Consider the following 22,403-nt stretch of genomic DNA (forward strand, 5'->3'; position numbering starts at 1 on the left):
CCTTATTCAGCATTCTGATTTTCTTTTCTTAATCAATGAAGTATCTTCTATCTTTGTGTACTCAGGATATTAGAAGAGGATTGAATTCTGTGAATAGGATCATCAAGGATCATAACATTAGAGGTGTATTTGGTCCAATACTAGAGTTAATTGAATGTGATCCCAAATTCTTCACTGCTGTTGAAGTTACTGCTGGAAATAGGTCTGAATTTTTTATTTTTGTAACTCGCTCTCTATCATTTTGATTGTGCCTTGTTGTTTGTCGGTTTGACTTCCATAATAACTTCTCGATTTTCTGATGTGCAGCTTATTCCATGTGGTCGTTGAAACAGATGACATTTCAACTAAGATTATTAGATACCTTACTGCAGAGAAAGGTGGACGTGTAACTTTTATACCACTAAACAGGGTGAAAGTCGCACATATTACTTACCCACAAAGTTCTGATGTAGTACCACTGTTGAAAAAATTGAAATTTCGATCTGACTATGCTCCTGCATTTTCACAGGTAGTACATCTGTCATCCTTACAAAAACTAATGTACATTTTGCCTCATGTATTTTTTTTGATGCACACAGCATCTGCTTGCATTAAATTCCATGGTGCCTCTGTATTTTCTGGGGTGATGTATATGTCAAGCTTTTGATTCTTTTTGTTTCTTTTTGTTTCTTTCCTTTTAAATAAGAATGAAACCAGTCAACGAGGCATCTGCTAATGCAGGGTATGGGCAGGGCCATTGTATAGGGTCTATCCCATTCTATACCAGTCCACGAGGCATCTGCTAATTCACGACCATTGTATAGGGGCTACCCCTTTTGACTCTTAATGTGACTTTTTCCTGATGGCCTTATAGAGATATGGTCATCTTGATACTCTTTATAGACTGTTCAAACTTTTTACGTGAATTCGATTGGTTATAGTTGTGATTGAACTAGAGAAGAATGACGCGTTGTTTAATTTTAGTCATTTTAGTTGAAGCAGAAAGAGTATGGATATGTGATACTAAATCAAATTTTGTTAAATTTTAGTCAGTTTAGTTGAATCTGAAAGAGTATGGATATACGATACAAAGTCTATTTTTATCCTTAATGTTCACTTTTACTGTATGCTTGCCTCTTTAATTAAAAGGTTTCGCCACACTAGAAAAGTTCAATTTGGTGTGTGACTAGACCCCAGAGCATGAATATGTTGCACTCAAGTTTCAAGGTGATATGCTGGAAAAAATTCACTTTAAGTGGTGTCTATGTTTATATTAATAGAGGTCTTATAGACTTCGTTAAATTTCTTTCATGTATAGTTACAAATTTACAACAAGAATAACAGCAGAAATGTGACAAACAGTTGGCAGCATGGTGCTTGGATGCACTGATATTTTTTTTGACCTTTACCTCTATTAAGGAAAAGCATATAATCCCAGAAGTATCATGTCTGTTCTTTGTTGTTTACATGTTGCCTGTTCATTATCTGTCTGTTGACCTTCTGTAGCTTGTCATTGAAGAACAGAATGTTCATTTTGTATCCAATAACATTGTTGGGGTATTATTATTTAGCTTTGATTTACATCAATAACAACCAAGGATCCCTGTTTCACTGTATGGGGGGATGCTGATGCCTCATTGGCATGATGTATAGTTGTATACCACATCATGTCATACCAATTACCAAGTGACATTACTCCTGTGTTTAATGGTGCATATTAAAAATATGTATTACCATGTGCTGAAATAGCCAATATGACATTGCTTGGCACTGCATTTATTTTGTACACTTCAATTTTTTTGTGCATATCTTGTAGATTTTTATTCACTGTGCATCTTCTATACTGTTAAAAGTATCATTCATTTGAAAGTTTATGGAAACATTTTTGGGCACAGGCATCTCTTGAAAAACATTTTTTGTATTTATTACCTTTGACGAGTTCATTCTCAACATGATGTGGTTTGCTAATCAGGTGTTTGGTAGAACTGTTATATGTCGCGATTTGGATGTAGCCACAAGTGTTGCAAGAAACAATAGTCTTGATTGCATCACACTAGAGGGTATGAATCTGAACGTGCACACATTCTGTCATCAATTTGATTTCTGACATCATGCACTGCATCAGGTGACCAAGTAAGCAAGAAAGGTGGTATGACTGGAGGATTCTATGACTTCAGACGTTCAAAGCTAAAATTTGTCAACATGGTTCGGCAAAACAAGATGTCTATCCACAATAAAACTTTGGAATTGGATGAGATTGGGAAAAAACTTAAAGATATCCTTAAAAAGTCTTTTTAATACTCTTATTTTACTGAATTACTTCAACATTCATGTGGATAAATACTGTTGAAAAGAGATTACCCTGATTTATTAATTTTCTTGCTAGTTTTACTTGCACATTGAAACCTAAGGTTAAAATAGGATGGTTATTGCATTTATTCTTTGTTAGATCTCAAGGAGTAACTCTTTCTGCCACATGATACTTGACTAGAGGCATGCACAACGCAGACATCTTTAAAAGTGTTATGATGAATGCTATTCAATTTGATTCTAGTTGTTCCATTGTGATCTATTGATGTAATCATTGTCATGTATGGTTTGTGGAAGCAGGACTTCAATGGATGTAGATAGATTGAATCCTCAAGGTATCTGAAGGGGGAAAAATCAGAAGGTGAATGAAGGAAAGTATATGAGTTTTGAGACGATGAGAAAAGATGAGAGATAATTTATTGGGGTAGGAAAAATCTTTCTAGTGATTGCAGGTGTCGTTCTTGTGTCTTTCACAAGTATTTGAACAGAATTTCCTGGCTTTGTCTAATTTTGGTATATGCAAAATGCAAATAATCAATTATGTAGGAAGGAGAGGATAGAAAGTGGATTGTTGGGATTCAAAGGAAATGCAAGTGTTGAATAGAATATGGACCCTAAAATTGATGAAAGATATCACCTATGCAACTTTTATTAATTGAATTCTTATGATATTTTTTAAAGTAATCTTTCATCTGTAAATGTCTAAGTATGCATGAGAATATGGTGAATTTGAATTTTTTTTTAAGAGAATAATATATGATCAATGGATTTAAGTTAATTTTAAGTGCCCTATGGCATTGCTAATGCAACTAAATGGAAGCAGTTAATTTGTAAATCTATTTCAAATATGTGTTACAGTGGTGGGCAGAAGAGATGACTAAAGTAACAAAGCATTTGTCTACCTAGCATCATATGCCGGAAATGACTTGTCTGGAATGATACCATGTAGTGCTCTGACAAGGTATTGAGGAATGAACTGGCCATACTGATTGTACCATGCTGGTCGGCTAGTATACAGTATCACCTATATACCAACAATAACCAATATTTAACTTTTTTTCTCTACAATTTAAATCTTGATTGAGTGGCGATTTTAATTGGTGGTCAAACTGGTCAGTACAATAGGTGGTACCATTTTGACTAAAGGAGGAGCAGCAGTAGGAGGAAGAGGAAGCAGAAGAGGTGGAGAAGATGGTGGCAACCCGGATGAGGAGTGAAAGCAAAGATGCAGCACGATGGAGTCGGCAGCGGTGGCACAGTGGAGAGGCAGCAACGAGATGAAGGTCCATGAGGAGAGACAGATAGAGAGAGAAAGAGAATAATAAGAAGAAAGTAGAAAAAGAAAGACAACTATGTGACACTGAAAGAAACTGAAATTGGATTCCAATTGGGTACTGTTTTATACAGGCCAGTAAGCATAATAAGTGACTAGGTACAGTTTGGAATCAGTCTGCTTACCATTCAATAAGCTTGGTACATCATGCTTACCAAGAGATGCAGCCTGCATTGAAAGTTTGAAACAAGCCGGTCCACATCTCGGTTGGCTCGTACGATCTGGTACAGGTGAAGTTTTAATCCATGTTTTATATAATTTATGCCAATCGTTCATGGTACCTTGCTGGTTGGTAGGTAGTAGTTTGACTGGGTTCTGATATGGTTGGTGCTAGTGGTATTTGATCTGTTGCATTGTATGATAAGTGGCTATTGGGCAAAAGATGTTTATGCCTTTTGATGTTTCGAAAAGTAATATTCTTACAAATGCTTGAATGGTTTAGGCCTCTATCATATCTGAGATTGTCGTTGTCTCAATTAGAAATATTGTTATAATATAGCTGCAGAAAATGTTTTCTATTAACTTCCCACACAGATAGACCAGGAAATCACCAAGCTAGTTAGTGAGCAACAGAAAATGGATGCTCACCATGGTCATGTCAAGTCAGAATTGGAGCAGCTTAAAAATGACATTGCTAATGCGACTAAACAGAAGCAGTCAATCTGTAAAGCTCTTGAAAAAAAGGTTCCTCTTATATATTTTTTACTGTCTATTGTATTCCTGTTGGCAATGAATTTTTAGGTAGCTCTTGTTTATCTGGACCTAATGGTATTAGATGGTGTCTTCCTACAGGAAAAATTGCTTACAAATGCCCATAACCAAATTGATCAGATACAAGCTGGTATTGCAATGAAACAAGCTGAAATGGGCACCGAGCTTATCGATCAACTAACACCCGAAGAAAGGGATCTTCTTTCAAGATTAAATCCTGAAATTACAGAATTGAAAGAGAAACTTCTGGCTTGTAAAAATAATCGAATTGAGGTTTGTATACCTGATTAGTAAAAGCTTCCAATATCATGAAATGGGCCATCTATCTTTTTGTAGCTTCTAATTAGCAATATCTTGTATAGATTGAGACAAGAAAAGAGGAATTGGAGACAAATTTGTCAACAAACCTCGTAAGGCGACAGCAGGAGTTAGAAGGCGTCATATTGTCTGCAGATTCTGAGACCTTGCCTATGGAAGCTGAATTAAAAAGGCAGGAACTGAAGAGTTCAAGAGGGTCTATTGATAAACTGAAAAAGCAGCTAGAAGGCATGAATTGCAATTGTTTGTTTTCTCTTCTTAGTCTGTAATGTGTACTTCTTTCTAAATGAAGACAGTTTCTTGCAGGTGTTTTGAAGAATATCGATGGTCTCACACAAAAAATGCAAGATATAAAAACTTCAAAAGAAAGTCTAAAGGTCAGATATGCTTACAACAATGTTACGATTTTGTGGCATTTGTATATATCATAGCCATTGTTTGTGATGCAGATGCATGAAGATCAATATGAGCGCACACTTCAAGATGAAGCTAAAGAGTTGGAACAATTGTTGAGCAGAAGGAATATCCTTCTCACGAAACAGGATGATTGCATGAAAAAAATCAGGGATTTGGGCTCATTGCCATCTGATGCCTTTGATACGTAAGTTTCTTTCCGAGATGAAACATGGATCCCTTGTGTTGCAATAGTTTCTTGCTTTTGAAATCTCTTGAACCTTCCAAAATAAATACTTGCATTGTGTGCAATGCTTAGTAGCTTTTGCAGCCCCACTGTTGTCAATATTTTTGTTTCTCCGAGTATGCCAGCTTTCTCTGAGTTTGCCAGCTTACATGTTATTACTCATCAGTTTAGGATCTATAGTTTGGATTGGTATATGTATGGTTTGAACACTCAGTATAGGATCTGTTGTTTGAGTTGGTATGTATGGGTTGAACACTCAGTACAGGATCGATAGTTTGGATTGATATATGTATGGTTTGAACACTCATATGAAACAGGTGTACCATATAGTGTGTTTTGACTTTCATTCAAGGATTAGAAAATTGGTCTAGTCCAATTCCGATCGGTGGTCATACTGGTATGATTGGTACCTCACTGACAAGAGAAATTGGTGGATGGAGGGACAGATGGGGGGAGGAGGAGATGGCAACACTGCAGATGAGACTTTATTGCCCGGTTCAACTGCAAGTGCAATTTGGGATCAGACTGCATGAAATTGTTTGGCTTGTATACTGGTAGGCTGTTAGACTGTTAGTACCAGCCTATACCCATCTGTGCCACTGAAAGTAAAATCAGTGCTTTTAATTATGTGGTATATTTGTTGTCCATCTCATCTGCTTCGCCAAATTGAATATTGGTTGTGGGATCACATTTTAATTCTTTCTAACCTCATTGATGCTCTTTCCAAGACTGATTACAGATAATTATTGTACTATCTGTCACTTGTCCATTGCTCTTGGGTAACTAACTTTTTTGGCTGCATATTTTAGGTATAAAAGGAAAAATATTAAAGAATTGCAGAAATTACTTCATGCATGCAATGAGCAATTAAAGCAGTTTAGCCATGTCAATAAGAAGGCCCTTGACCAATATATTAACTTCACAGAGCAGCGTGAACAACTACAGATAAGACGAGCTGAACTTGATGCTGGTGATCAGGTATTGCCTTCATATGCACTAAGTTGGATTTATGCTTAAAAGTATCATTTGAATATTTTCTACCACACTAGCATGAGTTTTTAATCATTGTATTTTGCAGAAAATCAGAGAGCTTATTGCAGTGTTGGATCAACGGAAGGATGAATCGATAGAAAGGACATTCAAAGGTGTGGCAAGACATTTTCGAGAAGTATTTTCTGAGCTTGTGCAAGGTGGCCATGGCTACTTGGTTATGATGAAGAAAAAGGTTTTGTGCTCATTTTATTTAATTTTATTTTTAACCTATTTCATTTATAATGTGTCTAGCTTTTGTATGGTCTAGTTTCTTTTTTCTCAAGTTTTAGAGTGCTTATTGGTTTATTATTGTGCCTTGCTTTGATCTTTTTTTTTTGTTTAAAATACATTGACATTTCATCCTCCACCGAGCTGCATTTGGTGTATAATATAATGCTTTTCTTACATGGTTCTCTGCACAGTCATATGAACTTCTCTAAATAGAAAAGGATGGAGATGGATGGGAAAATTCCACCAGGAAAGAGCTTGTCTGTCATGTACTTTAGAAACCTCTTCCTCAAGGCTTAAAGATTAGGCCTCTTAGGTGAAGGGATAAACCAACTCCTAAGCTTAAGCCCCATTGGTTACCTGAGGAAAGAAATATGATAAGCATGTGAGGATTTGAGTGTCAATGCTCATATTTTTGAAAGATAATATTAAGAATTACTTTATGTAGGATGGAAAGTTGATCTGTGATTGTTGATTGGCTTAAGAGTTACTTTATGCAGGAGGTTGGGTATAAATATTAAAATGATTTCTTAGCATGGATTAAACACTTAATGCTTGTGTTGAAATATGGTGCACATAATTTAATTATGGAGTTAACAGAGCAAATTGCTTGATAGATCAATGGTGTATTGAGTCAAAATGATGTCTACATTACCTGTTAGTTTCAAGATAGATCAGCTGTATGAATAAATGTGGGAATGAAAGCCTGTTGCTGGCTTTTGTTTTGTATCATGGAAGCAAAATGGATTTGCCAAAGAAAAAAAAGGAAGTTTCAACATATTGTCAATTATTTATCATTTAATCTGATTTAATAGTTAAGTTTCAGGCATGGAATAATGGAATAAAAGCATGTGGTATTCAACATCTGAACAGTGTTATCATGTGGCTGAATGTGTTTTATAGAAATTTTCTTCTTCTGGATAATAGGAATGTAAATCTCCATACTGGCAATAAAGTATCTGAAGATTATGTTTCTAGTAGTTGGATATGCTTGGAATTTTGTCCTTTAGGTCTTTTGCTGATGCTGGTACTTGTTGACCTCCTATTTGTACCAGAGTTACTTTTCTTATCAGTTATAGAAATTTTTTGCATTAGCATGATTTTGTCTTATGGATGGATCTTTCCCTCTCTTCTCTCTCCTTTTTCTTTTGAAGGATGGTGATCTCGGTGATGATGATCATGGCGAGGATGGACCTCGTGAACCAGATCCCGAAGGAAGGGTTGAAAAGTATATTGGTGTCAAAGTGAAGGTATGAGTCCCCTTTACGTTTATACTTACTGAACCGGCCTAATTTTGTATCTCATAAGTTCTGGTCGAATTTCTGTTAGAACTCATCTCTAGATGTTTCTTAGTATCTAATTGCTGGCCTACAAACTTCTCAAGAAATGCTTATAATCTTATTTTAAATTGCACTGTTTTTTCTAAAGTTGCTTACTTGATCTTGTTACTCTTTCTCATCCAGTTCCTTGTAGGTAAACTTTAAATGATGAGATTCGAATATGTTACAACTGTTACTGAACATTTCTTCTCCTCACCTAGGTTTCCTTCACTGGTCAAGGAGAAACCCAATCCATGAAGCAACTTTCTGGTGGTCAGAAAACTGTAGTAGCGCTGACTCTGATCTTTGCTATCCAGCGGTGTGATCCTGCTCCATTTTATTTGTTTGACGAGATTGATGCAGCATTAGACCCCCAGTACAGAACTGCTGTTGGAAGTATCCTTGAACTACATTTTCTCCTTGCTTTCATGCATATGCAAAAATGCATGCTAGGATTCATGCACATGGAACTTGTCCTCCAATAATTGTTTATTGTGGTTGATTTGTGTTTGTAATGGTTCTTAACTTCTGGTGTGAAGATATGATCCGCCGTCTTGCTGACATGGCAAATACCCAGTTCATAACTACCACGTTCAGGCCAGAGCTTGTGAAAGTTGCCGACAAGATCTATGGCGTGACGCATAAGAACAGAGTGAGCCATGTGAATGTGGTCTCCAAGGAGCAGGCTCTTGATTTCATCGAGCATGACCAGTCGCACAATGCTGACTGATCTGTAAGCCCCGTCTCGTCTCACACTGTCTTACGTCTCCGCTCCTTGCTCGTTCACTCACCACACTTGTGTCTTATGTATCTTTTTCTTGCTCTCATCACGGTTCCTTATGTCTACTTTCTTAATACTTTGCAGTAGCATCAAGATGGAAGCCACAAGGTTGAATAACTAATTAACCACTAGTGAAACCGACTCATGCTTCTGGCAGGTGTAAGCATAGGATTAGTGTGAAATGTTAATTTTCTTTGCTACCAAAATCAAGTGCTACAATTGCCCTTATTTACCCCTGTAATTAAAGATGGTGGTGCTGTGCAACTTGATATTATTGTTGGTCCATGTAACTCTGGAAATGTCTGGCTGTACGTCTTCTGTTGTGTTTGCAGGAAGCAACTTAGCTGCTGGTCTGTGTACGCTGGATGTCAAAGGACCCTGAATAGGCTGGTGTAGAAAAATGTGTATAATGTTTACTTCTGTAATCTTTATGTTTGGTCCACACTAATGGATGGTTGTTGTTGATGCATATTCCAAAAGCCGGCAGACCGGTGAGACTCCTCATTTATAATGAGGAAGAAGCTGTCTGCTTTAGTCGTCCAATTGGTGGTGAGACTCCTTGTTTACCATTATCTTGCCCTCTTGTGCCTGATTAAACAATAATGGATTCTAACTATATGGTGCGTTCCAACGTCACGTGTAGTACAAGTACATGTTTCTGCTAATATTCTGGCTACAAAGCCGTCTTAATGCAGCGGATAGTGAAAATTATGTGGTTCAAAGTCGCAAGAGTTCCCAAGAAGATATATCTTGTAAGCATGTGTCCAAGTGAAATATTTCTGATTTCATGGCTATGGTCCTTTGCAGATCTTAAAGCCCCAATTTATAGTGCGTCCTTGAAGATGGTCGTCTGGATTCTTGCTTTATTTGGGTCCGAGACGTGTTGAATCTTAGGCTGACATCAGGTTCAACGTTTAAAGGGTTCGGCTCAAGACCAAGTGTCGAGGGGTCGTAGTACATATACGGGCCCAGCTCGTTCTGATCTGAACATCGATCCGACACGGAACTCGGAAACTCTTAAACAGTAACCCCTCTCACGACGTGGCTTCAAGAATTCAAGTTTGTGTATCAACAATGAAGAATACTTGTAGGGTTTCTTGTCTCTCCCATCCGTCTCATCTGGCAATGGCTCTCGAAAATCCCAAACCCTCTCCCATCTCATCGTTGCTCCTCCTCCTCGGAATCCCAAGCTGTCGAGCTCGGCTCCTTGGCAGGTAAACGTCCAATCTAATGGACTATGTCTCATTTGGTTTCAAACATTTTGGGTAGAATTTGACGTTCCACATTCTGTACTCGATCCTATGGGGAGTAAGATTTCACGGCTCTGGTCCTTCGCGGATCTGAAAAACCCATTTTATCACCCAATACTTAAAGACATCCATCTCGATTCGGGCTTATTTGGGCCTCTGATCTGTTGAATCTTAGGCTGACATCAACGTTGAAAGGGTTCTGCTTGTCGACGGGCCGAAGTTCATATACGGGACCAGCTCGTTGCGATCCGAACGCCGAAGCCGACACGGTCTCCCGGAACTCGGAAACTCTAAACAGTAACCCCTCTCACAAGGGCGGCTTCAAAAACTCAAGCTCCTATATCAACCAGGAAGAATAGTTGTAGGGTTGAAGGGTTTGTCGTCTCTCCCATCCGTCGACAATGGCAAAAGCCCCCGAGAATCCCAAACCCTCTACCATCATCTCCGCCGTTGCTCCTCCTCCTCGAACCCTAAACGTGCAGAAGTTCGCGGAATCCCGAGCTGCCGAGCTCGATTCGCTCCACTCCATCATCTCCACCCGACTGAACCACGACTTCCGGATTCGCCGCGACAAGCGGAGGCGAACCACCGGCCACAGAGCCTCCACCAAGAATCATGGCCGCCCCAAGAGAAGGAAGCTGGGGTTCGAGGATGGAATCCTGCCCGAGGATAAAGAGGTTCAGACGACCAAGAAGATGTCCCGCAGGACTCGTCGGAGGATGGAGTTCCGAAGCAATCCGTCTTCCGGCTTTTGTACCGCGGGAGATGGTACGAAGAGGTTGAGGACTCATCTGTGGCATGCTAAGCGGTTCACGATGGTGAAGCGCTGGGGATTTTACCTTCCTCTGGGGCTTCATGGCAGGTAAACGTCCTGTCTAATGTATCATGTCTCCTTTGGTTTCAAACATTTTGGGTGGGGAAGATAAAATTTCGGCAAATTTTGTGTTCTGCTGCACTTCTATTGTTGTTGAGTTCCTAATTTTTCAGAGAAAATCATACTAAAGTACTAGAAAGAAACAATATGAGTGACGTTACATTTGAACAACCTAGAGTTAGGAGTGACATGAAGTTCCTAGAAAGAAACAATATATATTCCTTAGGTTTATGCAGGAGGCTGCCAAACTAGATGAGGATACGTTTAACAAGATAAAACATGGTGGCAAAAGTGGTGTAAATCTTTTCATCCAGTTGTACAATCATCGGACTTGTGTAGAATTAAACTATGTGACAGAAGCAGAAGGCCAGATTCTTTTCATGTTGGAAACTATGTGACAGAAGAAAAAATGATCGAATCATTTTTTATTTTAGAATAATGTTATGGTGTGAATCAAGGTTCTGCTTAGAGTTTCCTTGTTTTGCCAACTGCATAGTGATAGACATGTTTTGTCTGTATTCATGTTCCGTATAGAACCATGTTTTTACTTGAATATTCTATCGTTACTTATCAATCTCACTATTATTAATAGGACATGCTCATGAATTTCATTTGATACTGATTGTTTTGAAGTTTAATGGAGTTTCTTAAAATATACATTTATATTATGGTTTTATGCAGAGGACGAGGTTCAAGGGCTGCATTGAAATGGTTCAAATATGGTGCACTCTTGCATGATGCTAGTTATTGTCTTCCCATCCAAATAGAGGGTCCAGAGGCAGGCATTTTCTTTCTTTTTATGAATTTCGGCTGTTAAATCCATCCATCTCATTTCCATTTACTTCACATGATTTTTTTCTTTTACTGAACAGTGCTTCTACAATTAACTCCTTTAAAAAGATTTTACCCCTTCTATGTGTTCAGGACTCCATTTTGGCTGTATTGAGAATGGTTTTGTTCCCATCACCTTATGTACCTTCAACTGCTCCAGAAAAACTATCTAACCAGGTTGCACATGGAGTTTGCTATGGAAAAGCTATGGTAGGTTGTAATTTTTGTGAGCATAATTGATTCAGTTCCAAGAGGTCCATACTTGAAAGAATTATAACATTGTCATTCTGCAGCTTTATCATATTGAAGCTCCAGTTTCCAACTTGATATCTCCAGTTATTTACATGTGGCAACCCTTCCTAAGAGATATTGATCATGTTAGTGCTGAGAAAGATGGAGTTTCCAATAGCTCTGTCAGCACTTATAAAGATGAGTGTGGTTCGCCGATTAGAAAATTGTGGATATGGATACATGCTGCTGCCTTCAATGAAGGTTTTGGTGTAATAGATAATGCATGTCAAAAACAGGTACCATTAAGCAACTTCTCTGCTCTCCCATTTCTCTCTCTCTCTCTCTCCTCCTTTTCTGGTGCCCCAGTACAATAAACTATATGATGTATCTATCCTATTCTTTTAATTAGATAAACCTGTTAATAGATGCATCTATATCCTATGATGTAATGTCATCCACATGTCCTCTTTGTTTGGTTCACTTAGCAGATGTGCTACCAACGTTCAAATGATATGCTGTTTTGCGTCATTCTCTTTATTTTTTTCTTATTCGGCAGATGCATTTGTTGTCCTTGGAATAACTTTGTGGTTCCAAACAGATTAATGCTCTTGGATTGCTAACAGTACATAATCTTCGGTTGCTAAAATTTCAAGTGGATATGTGCACCAGCTTGAATCTCTAATGGCATTCATGAGACCTGTATCCCCTGTTTTCATTTGTTCAGATGCATGATTGTGGTGTATATGTCAGATGCTTTACGCTTGAGGGGCAAATTGCAAGATTAGAAGTTATGGGGTCCAAGGCAATAAAAATGATAAAGAAGATTCTACATCCTGTGTCCCAGTAAGTTTTTGTTGCCACTGACATGGAGTTTTGAATCGATCAATTATTTATCAATTTAATCTTTGCAATGAGTACAGTACGTCGTATATTCTTTGCAGGTCATGTAGTAGTGCAGATAATTCTCTATTAAATCAATCAAGTCTTACACCTTGCAGCAACTCACAAGTTCAGAAATCTATTCTCCTTTGCCATGCGGAGAAACTTCCCTCCCATGCAATTTTATCTTTAACAGTTCATGATCCACGAGATTTGCCATCTAGCAGAACTGAAGTTACAGATAACGAGCTTTCTACCATCCTTGAGGGTTATTTTCAGGGAGAAGATTCATTGTGGTCAAGACCTGAAACCAATGGCATTTTCCTCTCTGATAGTATAAGTTTGTGGGATTGCAGCAATAACTTAAATCCTCCTGTTCCAGAAAGCATTATTTGCAAAGAGAAGCATGATAGGCGCTTAAAGGACTTCTACCTTGAGCCTTCCAGTCATGCAGGTGCATCAACTGAAGTAAAAGATTGTCCAAGCCGAACCTGCCCTATTTTGCTTCTAAAACATGCTGACTATGGTTGCTACTGTATGGGGTGAGATGCTACCTTACTATCAATTTCCTGCTATGGTAATCATATCATCCTTGTCTAGATTATGTCCATGATAGATGCATGCTATTTTATTTTCTCTTACACAATTTTGTATCTATCTCTGCTTTTTTCAAAATAACCCTTGTCCTTTGCCTTGTTCTGAAGGCTATTTTGCTTGTGCTATTAACTTCTAGTGGCCAGTTCGTTACTAAATGTGAGATCTCTGGCAGGTGGTCTATTATCCTACCACTCAGTTGGGTTAAGACATTTTGGACTTTGTTGGTTTCGCATGGGTGTCACGCAATTGGCTTGAGAGAGAGGCGGTGGGTTGCATCAAATGTAAGTGAATGATATGCATTTGCTTAGGATTCTTGGTAATATTGATAATAAGAATAAGCTGGCTTTTCATACTTGTAACAAATAAAAAGGATTCAAGTTATCACTTGAGTTTGATGTGGATGTTCACTCTAGGTTAGAGTCATGGAAATAGTGACTTTGCTTGCAGGGGTAGGGCTGCATGCATTGACCTTTTGAAACTTTGCACTGAAGGGAACCTTCTGCACCAGGCTTGCCCTTTTTTAATGTTTCTATCAGCCTGAAGCAAATGTTAGTATATTGAGCAGCATCTATCGTTTTATTTGTTTGAAAATTTTGATCTGTTTTTTTTTTCTCGCAAAACAATTGGATAAAAGAAATTTCTCAATCTCTTTTTTCTTCCATTTCAGTTAGAGAAGTTCTTTATCAAAGTTTTGCTCACTCTGTTTTATCAACAAAATCTTGGCCACCACCTAGTCTTTTCTACATTCATTCTGATATATTTATGGTTACTATTATCATTTTTTTTAATGTCTAGTTTTCCTCAGTTTTAACTTTGTTACCGAATATGATAAGATCTCTCTTGTTGCAGAGTGGCTTACCATCTTTTCCATTTGATTTTCCTGATTGCAAAGCGTACACATCTTTCATGGCTGATGAAGCCGCTGCGTTCGATACTGCATCTGAGCTCCGTCCTCTTGCAGTGAGACCTTCAAGAGTTCCAATACCTTCCCCATGGAATAGCATAGTATCTACAGTTATTAAAGGACCAAACATCTTAAGAGGTTTTATGATGATGGATGCTCAGATTTCTTCTGGAATAATTCCTGAAAATTCCATTTTAGATGTGGACTCCAAAGATAAAGCTTCATCACCTGAGCGTCAAGCTGCTGTAGTATTTCCAGGTTTTATAGCAAGAACATCCAAAGTCTTGGACTGGTATTTGAAAAAGCTTGGTTGCAGAAACTTGCTTATATTACCTGACGAACAAATAGCGGAAAACAGTACACTTGATTGGGTCAAAATTAGTGCCAATGTGATGCATGCTGACAGCAAACTTTGCTTTGTAAGAGTTATGCTTCATGCATATAAGGAGGGTGTTTTTGAAGATGGGGCAATCGTTTGTGCACCAAATTTGACAGACCTATCACGATGGACATCCAGGTTCATATATCCAAAACGCTCCCTCCTCTTTTCATTCTGATTCTAATTACTTGGGAATTTATTATTTTGGTGCAAAATCACCCGTATCACTAGTGACAATTGCTGACAATTGTGGACTTGGAAGTTCATTGTATCGTTCATGATTTAACGAATGTTCCCATATTGCCTACCATAAAAGGTTCTCTATACTGTGGAATTTTCTGTTATTTGTTGAATGTTATCATGCTGATCTTGGTGACACTTCCAGCCAATCTATATCTTCTTCCCTGGACCCAATGTAGAAATTGGAAATCAGATGCACCACATCCAAATATGTGAGCCTGCACATTCGAAATGCATGTGATTATGGAAGTTCAGCAATTCTTATGCAATAACTTAAGAGTCCTTTGCTTTTGTTCTTCAGTTATCTTGTCCTATATGTTTACTTCCGTGAAGATTTGATAATCACCAATGTTACAGGATAAATCATGTAGTTCCAGAGCAGCAACAATTGCTGCAGCAAGTGTTTCAGTTTGAAGATTTGATAACCACCAATTTCGCAGGATAAAACATGTAGTTCCAGAGCAGCAACGTTTGTTGCAGCAAGTATTTCAGTTCTCATGCATCTTTTATGAGATTGATTACTCTTTACTTTTTATTAATCTGTGGAGATCATGTGTTGTTGATCCTTTTGCTGGTGAAGATGTAAAAATAAATGATGAAATTCTCGGTTTGATGGAAAATATGTTTGTGATGCATCACATGCCTATTCGTGAAACAAATTTACCCCGTCTTATCTTATTTGAAATAGTCCGGAGTCTATTTTTTTGCTAATATGCTGTTGGTTTTGTTGTCCATACTGCAGTGTCAACTAAAATAGACTCCGGACTATTTCAAATAAGATAAGACGGGGTAAATTTGTTTCACGAATAGGAATGTGATGCATCACAAACATATTTTCCATCACGAATTGGAATGTGATGCATCACAAACATACTGCAGTGTCAACTAAATGATATGAATGCAAATGTCAACAATTAATTGCATGACCTTTCAGAAGTTGAAAGCATAATCCATTAACAGGCCATCCTTATAAAGCATCATCTTTTTTTTGTGCAGATCAGAGGGAGAGGAGGATCTTGAAGAACTTCAAGTTCCTCAATCTTTTGTAAAATCCTGTTTCACAGAGCAAAATTCTGGCAAATGGGAGCTGCAAGATTGCGAAGACTCTTTGGCCTTGCAGACATTTAGGTGGCCCATTGGATTTGTTACAACTGGGTTTGTTCGTGGGAGGTATGGAGCCATTTATGGTTATCTTGGAAATCCATTCATGTTTTATTCTTAATGATGTTCTTCAGTGTGTGATTAATCTTTGCTTCAATTATTTCAACAGTTCCAAGCCAGTGGCAGAAGCTGTTTGTGAAGCAAGGCTTCTTGCAATGCTGAGAGGACAACAATCATGCCATACTCAAACAGCAGAGGCTGAGATTTTTGTGTTTGTCAGAAATATGAGATCCACTGCTTACCGAAGAGCCCTGGCTACAATTGTTCTGGAACAGCAGAATGATGACTTGGAGTTTATGTGAATTGAACACCGGAGTTACATTCCTGTGAATAAAGTTCTCACTGCCTTGAACAGAACCTTGTTTGCGGAGGAGCAAAAAGTTCAGTTGGCTAATTGGGCGGTGCTCTTAGATTGCAGGTTTGCTGTAAGCTTCGACCGTAAATCATGGAAATGAATAATGGATCAATCTTTCATGACTAAGTTATTGTTAATATTTGAGAAATTACTTAATTATTTTTGGTCAAAGGATGGGGAGAGCTTCAAAATTGATGATTTGATCTGTAAATTTTTTTTGGCAAAATAAATTATTATCATTTATTGAATTCATATTTGAATTGAATGGTCGAGATATCTTCTTGGTTTCAAAGACACTATTTTTCTTGAACCAATAACTTAGTACTTTGTATAATGGTTGCCCCTGAACGAAAATACTTTTCTTACTGCATACAGACTACACTGATAATATTATGCTACTGTAGAATATGAATATTATTTGTTTCATGGTTGCTTCATCCTGTGATTTTATTCTATCATGGCTCCCTCCTTGACACCACCGTACAATTGAAGATTCAGATACGACATAGAGATTTGTCGTAGCAATTTCCGCTTCAGTTGTTTGGTCTGCTTGTTTTCGGCTTGGCCGCCGGTGGCTGATGCTGCCTGGAAAGAACTTAACATGGGTCTTCTTCGCTGTGCCTTCCCTGGCCGATTGCCCGTCCCCTACTCTCAGCAGCTTGAATACCTTGGAGAAGTATTCTTCCACCTCCCTTCCGTTCTCTCTCTCTTGTTCTCTTCCTTGTTCGTTATTTAAATTTACTACTTCTTGTGATGATACGGACCGGTATTTGAATCCTTGGATTGATAATTGACAAGCTCGTGCTGAATGTGTTTTCTAGGCAGTCATTGTTCTGCTATTTTCTACTAATGTTCAATATGAAATGTAATTTGTTCACCCACCCCTCCTCGTGCACCTTCTGATTGATTCAAGCCGCCGCAGAGACACTTCCCACTTCTGCGTTCGTGGGTCCGACGGCAGTCCGTCGAACTCAGAGGGGGTGCGCTCGTCCTGCGTCCAGTTGTTCGAATTCCTCTCTTTTATTCTTTTTATTTTTTCGGAAAACCCCCTCAAGTTTTAGGTAATTTTGTCTTCCGCTTTCTCGTCTATTTCTTGTGCCCTGTATCCCCTGCAGCGCCCACTTTGCTCCCTCAACCTTCTTCCCAGGGATGGAAACCCTAGAGGCCACCGAGCCCATGTCCGGCGAGTCGCTGGCCCAACCCCAAAGCTCGGGTTCTCCCCAACCGCCACCGGCTCCATCCGAGCGGCGACTCCCCGAATCTAGGCATCTTCCGGACGCTTCTGGAGACGGCGCCTCCGTGGCGGTGAACTCGGCTCCGGTAACCCCCTCTGGAACCGAAGCTAAGGCTGATGTGGATGTGCATTTTGGAAACGGGGGGATGGGTCTAGGATCGGTAACCGGCGGGTCACCGGAAGGAATCCCTTTCGCCGTCGGCGATCTCGTGTGGGGGAAGACCAAGAACCATCCCTGGTGGCCGGCGCTGGTTTCCGATCCCTCCAGCGCGCCCATCGATGCCAAGAAGGCCCACCTCAGCGACGTCTCCCTCCTGCTGGTCTACTGCTTCGGCAGCGGTGCCTTCGCCTGGTGCGAGCCAGCACAGCTGAAGCCCTTCGTCGAGGACTTCCATCGCATGACGAGGCAGAGCAGCTCTAAGAGCTTCGTCGCAGCCGTCGAGGGCGCCTTGGATGAGATCAGGCGCCGCCTCCAGTTGGAGCTCACTTGCGGCTGTGTTCCGCCGGAGGCCGGAGGGAAGACTGCCGAATGTCCAGCCGGGAGACTTCCGGTCTCGAACTTTCAGCCTTTGGAGTTCCTCGAGCATCTTCAAGACGTGGCTTGTGATGTTACGATGGCCGATGTGTTACAAGTTGCAGCTTTGAGAAGTTGGGTGATCGCTTTTGGGAAAGGATGGACTGCTGGTTTGCCTGGGTACCACCCTCGCCGTGAGATAATGGAGCTGGTGGACAAGATTGATCTTGACGTGCCACCAGGAGACCTGGGCGATGGCAATGAGGAGGGAGATGGCGAATGTTGGATCACCGGGAGCAGGGTCAGAAAAGGTCTCAAAACATCAGAGGATAACTTGCACAAGAGGCAGAAAAAAAGGAGCATGGCTGCACTGATCGCTGGGATGGAGTTGGATACAGTTGAGCTCAGCGATGGTGATGAATTTACAGTGGAGGAGAAGGTAAAGGGTGTGAAGAACCAGATGGTCAAGAAGGTGAAAGATTTGGATGCGGATGATTGTGGTGTTGAGGCCCAAGAAGATACTGGCTCAGGTAGACGGGAGCGGAAGAAGAGCAAGTACTTGTCACCTCCTTACACTTGCTTGGGTGCATATACCAACACTCTTGACTCACCGAGTGGTGAGGTGAAGCCGCCTAGGAAGGCTGCTGAAGCATCACGGTCTCTAAATTCTGATATCTCATCCTTATTGAGGTGCGACTCGGAGGCCGTTGAGAAGGAAGAGGATACTAGTAATCCTGGTTTTGGAATTGAGAGCACATCTGTCAATGACATTCTTTTAGAATTACTTTGCACGGCAAGAAATCCACTTCATTTAAAGTGGAACCGATCGGCAAAGATGATTAAGAGCTTCTTCATTAAATACAGAAGCTCAATGTACTCAAGTGGATCTGACTTCCTAACCTACCAGAAGCACCATAATGAATGCTGTCAGGTGAGTATAGAATCTCCAAACAAGCTAATTGTCAATAAGAGCTCTGAACTGGGAAAATCTGAGGGGGGATGGAAGGATAAGAAAGATGCTGCTGATTTGCAAGTAGAGACAGGCCTAACCCCTGATTCAAGAAGTTGTTCTGAACAAGGCAAGGCTGGGCGGAAGAGGAAGATGAGAAAGAATGAAGATAACAATGTAACACCAGCAGATTTGGATCCTCGGGTCATAAACATTCCAGTGGAAAGAAAAACATAAAGAGCAAAGTTGTAGCTACTGGAGAAAGTGTAGTTCTGTGCCCTGAGCCTGTTTATTGTATGCAACCAGCTGAAGTTGGAAACAAGATGAATAAGAAGGGTAAGGGAGGCACTAATGGGCAACAGGCTGTGGAACCTGGCCATAATCTTTCAGGGTGTTCTCAAAATGGCAACTCTAAACTAAAGAGGAAGAAGAGCAAACGTGCAAATGCTGATGTACCTCTGGTTGATTCGGTCAGGGGCATCACAAATACTTTGGAGAAATTCAAATCTAAGCACACAAGGAAAGATGTGAAACTTGTTACAGTTACCCTGGAGCTCTTCTCTTGACTTTTGCCCCAGGAGTTCCTTTGCCCTCCCAAAGCGAACTAATTTCTACTTTTCCCAAGTATGGAGTTGTGATATAATCAGAGACGGAGTTGCTAAAAGAGACCAGCTGTGTTTGTGTCTTGTTTGCCAAAAGCACTGATGCAGAAAACTGGTGTCTCTGGGCCACCATTTGCAAACTACCATCTTCACTATCTACCTCCAATTGCATGCTCTCCTCATCCAATACCTCCTCTTCCTTACATAAGGGAGAGTCTTGAGAGGATGATATCTACTCTGACTACTACGTCAGTGAAAGAGACAGGGGCATCTGATGCGATGAAGCCTGCTGCAAGGGAAAATTTAGTTGGAGGCATGGATGGCCTCCTGAAGAAGGTGAACAGGATGCTAAACGGGGCTGCTTATCAGAATATGGTTCTAACATCTTTAGCTCAGGCATCAGCGATCGGCCGTGCTTTATCAGGCTGTTGAATGATGACCTATAAGTGGGATCAGTACCACTTGCTTTATTTAGGTCGCTGAATGTAAGTGTAATTGTTATTAGTACCATCAGTACCACCTGCTTGATCTAGTTTGCTGAACATTGACACGTTGACCTTATGCATAGCTTAGTTTAGATCATCTGTGTGCATTATAGACTATTTCTTCTCACTGTTTTCTGCCAGATACTGGATAACCTCTTCCGCTTTGCACATAGTTGTTTGGGGTTGGTTTGACCTGCTTAGTTTATTATGTTGTTAAACCTAGTTGGTTGTTATACCTGTGATGAGAACCAAAAGATGGTCAACTCAATCATACATCCTTCTAAATATAAATACCATGAAATATTCAAGATCAGCTATTTCTCTCTTTATTCTTGTAGCATGTCTGCTTTTATGGCAAATGAACAGGATGGAGACGGTGACCTAGCTAACTGGGGGTTGGATATATGAATGTGGATTATCAAATTAGCAGAAGGAAAGAAAAACAAAGTTTAATAGCCTTCTTTGTTGTCCATGGAGGAGTTGAAAGCTTTATTTTCGATCAATTTCAGTGGGACATTTGAATGAAATGACTGTGAAGTTTATTTGAACTCCATGGATTCGATTTAACTTGCGATAAACATTTTATGTCATGGTTCTAGGCCTATTATATCCAAGTCATTAGATCAGTGATATGCTAGAATTGATAGTGACGAAATAGTTAATACAGGTTCCTTATTGTATTGTTGCTCTCTTTTGCTTGCAAACTTAATATGCTTTTGATAGACTGAAGATGGATAGCCGGTCATCAGATAATAGAAATAAATCCACAGTCATCTATACATCATTGTATCAACTGTGAACATCTCTTCTTATATATATATATATATATATATATATATATATATATATATATATATATATATATATATATGTACTGCATCCGTTTGAGTTGGTTTGATATCTGTACTGTACTGCTGTTATAACTAAAAAACATTCCCTAATGTAAGAGCTAGAAATGTGAATTTCCTTGTCATGGCCGAATTGCATCCTGAAGTTGGTCCAGAGCTTCGATGTGTGTCGGAGTTGTCATGGTGAATCCGAGTGCTCGCTGTGTCTGGACCTGAGGTATGTGTGGCTTGATCGCTGTGCCACTGCTCCATGTGCTGCTGTTTTTAGTGGTTTCATGAGAGTATGATCTTAATTATTCTGGCTTAGTGTTTTGAATGGATTGCTTTAGTTTTGGTAACTTGTCATTTGTACTCCCTGATTTCATTGGTTCAATCTCAATTTCCCCGAAATTTGTTGCCTATGCATTATGCAGGTAAATGTCATTACTTTCCATTACCTGACACGAGGAGAATGCTAAGCCGGCTTTTGTTCTTTCACTTTGGTAATCTGCGTTGTTTTTTTATATATTGTTGACACAGATCCACTCGTGATGTTATTGGGTGATGTTATTGAGCACGGGAGATTTCTGGCAATCACGGACTTGTATCACGGACTTGTATTATCTCATGAAGGAATCGTTCTTGTGGTAGTGCATACAATATCTTTTGTGAGCTTCGGATGGACCGTTTCTTCCCTCGAATCATTGTTGATAGCTGTTACGGTCACTAACTGTTCAGCCGTGGCCCTGAGGTCGTCGCGGCTTGGTCCGGGTCCGGAAGGTGGTGGTCAAAGGATGGGGAGTCTCCCCGAGCCCGCTGGGTCCCCCTGGGCGGTGATCTCCGAAGGCTTTGCACCTGCATCAAGGCCGGGTCGGGGTGCTTGACCCGACCCCTCCGACGATCAAGTTAACGAAGGATGTGGAGGGGGTTTTGGGAGGAGGAAAAGTCTCCCAGTATTGAGCGTGTTGAGAGAGTGTCCCCTTTTGTTCAGGACTTGGGGGTATTTATAGAGAAATCACGTGTTACCTGACTTGACCGCCTGCTGGAGTGAGGTGGTACCTCTGATGGCGTCTGACGCGGCCGCTGGGGTCGCGTGGCGGAGTGGCTCGTAGCAGGGTATGGGCGAGGGGCAGGTTGTTGTCCGGCCTGGCCGTGGTCAACCATGCAGGGTCGGGCGTCGCCTCTCAACAGCGGGGGTCGTCAGGGCGAGTCTAGTCGGCGTTATTGCTTTGGCCGGGGGCTGTCGTCATGGTGCGTCAACCGTGCCATTATTTTCCCTATCATATTCCCCCCCCAAAAGGAGCCATGCGCCGGTGGGGAAGGGAGCTCAAGGCATGGCTGCGTCTCTTGGTGTTGAGGCGGCCACGGGCGATGGGCGGCTCAGTTCATCTTGTTTTGAGGGGGTTGTGCGACGGAGGAGTGGGGTGACCGAGCTGGGAT

At 40.3% G+C, this 22,403-nt stretch overlaps 3 protein-coding genes across 4 annotated transcripts in view; all 3 read left to right on the top strand.

Annotated features, from left to right (window-relative positions):
* LOC103975554 (structural maintenance of chromosomes protein 3) overlaps window positions 1-9,120 on the top strand; it is a 16,978-nt gene extending 7,858 nt beyond the window's left edge. For both annotated transcript variants that reach the window (XM_065139451.1, XM_009390552.3), the window contains exons 16-30: window positions 66-202; window positions 307-508; window positions 1,952-2,039; window positions 2,105-2,254; window positions 4,155-4,306; window positions 4,415-4,606; window positions 4,696-4,879; window positions 4,958-5,028; window positions 5,101-5,252; window positions 6,101-6,269; window positions 6,370-6,516; window positions 7,706-7,801; window positions 8,092-8,266; window positions 8,410-8,603; window positions 8,736-9,120. In XM_065139451.1, the coding sequence (XP_064995523.1) occupies window positions 66-202; window positions 307-508; window positions 1,952-2,039; window positions 2,105-2,254; window positions 4,155-4,306; window positions 4,415-4,606; window positions 4,696-4,879; window positions 4,958-5,028; window positions 5,101-5,252; window positions 6,101-6,269; window positions 6,370-6,516; window positions 7,706-7,801; window positions 8,092-8,266; window positions 8,410-8,600 (2,106 nt within the window). In that variant the 3' untranslated portion in view covers window positions 8,601-8,603; window positions 8,736-9,120. The remainder of the gene's footprint in view (window positions 1-65; window positions 203-306; window positions 509-1,951; window positions 2,040-2,104; window positions 2,255-4,154; window positions 4,307-4,414; window positions 4,607-4,695; window positions 4,880-4,957; window positions 5,029-5,100; window positions 5,253-6,100; window positions 6,270-6,369; window positions 6,517-7,705; window positions 7,802-8,091; window positions 8,267-8,409; window positions 8,604-8,735) is intronic.
* A 1,037-nt stretch (window positions 9,121-10,157) lies between these two features.
* Window positions 10,158-16,626, top strand: LOC135630973 (ribonucleases P/MRP protein subunit POP1-like). Its single transcript, XM_065138315.1, has 10 exons — window positions 10,158-10,763; window positions 11,457-11,553; window positions 11,700-11,816; window positions 11,900-12,133; window positions 12,562-12,680; window positions 12,779-13,258; window positions 13,486-13,594; window positions 14,163-14,734; window positions 15,833-16,006; window positions 16,107-16,626. Exons 1-10 carry the CDS (start codon window positions 10,303-10,305, stop codon window positions 16,297-16,299), a joined length of 2,556 nt encoding a protein of 851 aa, XP_064994387.1. The 5' UTR covers window positions 10,158-10,302; the 3' UTR covers window positions 16,300-16,626.
* A 680-nt stretch (window positions 16,627-17,306) lies between these two features.
* On the top strand, window positions 17,307-20,304 carry LOC135631303 (PWWP domain-containing protein 3-like). Its single transcript, XM_065138861.1, has one exon. It carries the CDS (start codon window positions 17,502-17,504, stop codon window positions 19,284-19,286), a length of 1,785 nt encoding a protein of 594 aa, XP_064994933.1. The 5' UTR covers window positions 17,307-17,501; the 3' UTR covers window positions 19,287-20,304.
* Window positions 20,305-22,403: the final 2,099 nt, after the last annotated feature.

This window comes from Musa acuminata, chromosome BXJ3-2 (genome assembly GCF_036884655.1).
Source record: "Musa acuminata AAA Group cultivar baxijiao chromosome BXJ3-2, Cavendish_Baxijiao_AAA, whole genome shotgun sequence".
In the NCBI taxonomy this organism is placed as follows: Eukaryota; Viridiplantae; Streptophyta; class Magnoliopsida; order Zingiberales; family Musaceae; genus Musa; species Musa acuminata.

Bases quoted from the DNA above. Each gene is read 5' to 3' on its own strand.
- LOC135631303 (XM_065138861.1), top strand. From the start codon at position 17,502: ATGGAAACCCTAGAGGCCACCGAGCCCATGTCCGGCGAGTCGCTGGCC.
- LOC135630973 (XM_065138315.1), top strand. From the start codon at position 10,303: ATGGCAAAAGCCCCCGAGAATCCCAAACCCTCTACCATCATCTCCGCC. The intron at 10,764-11,456 runs GTAAACGTCCTG...GGTTTTATGCAG, and splicing joins CCTCTGGGGCTTCATGGCAG to AGGACGAGGTTCAAGGGCTG. The intron at 12,134-12,561 runs GTACCATTAAGC...TCATTTGTTCAG, and splicing joins ATAATGCATGTCAAAAACAG to ATGCATGATTGTGGTGTATA.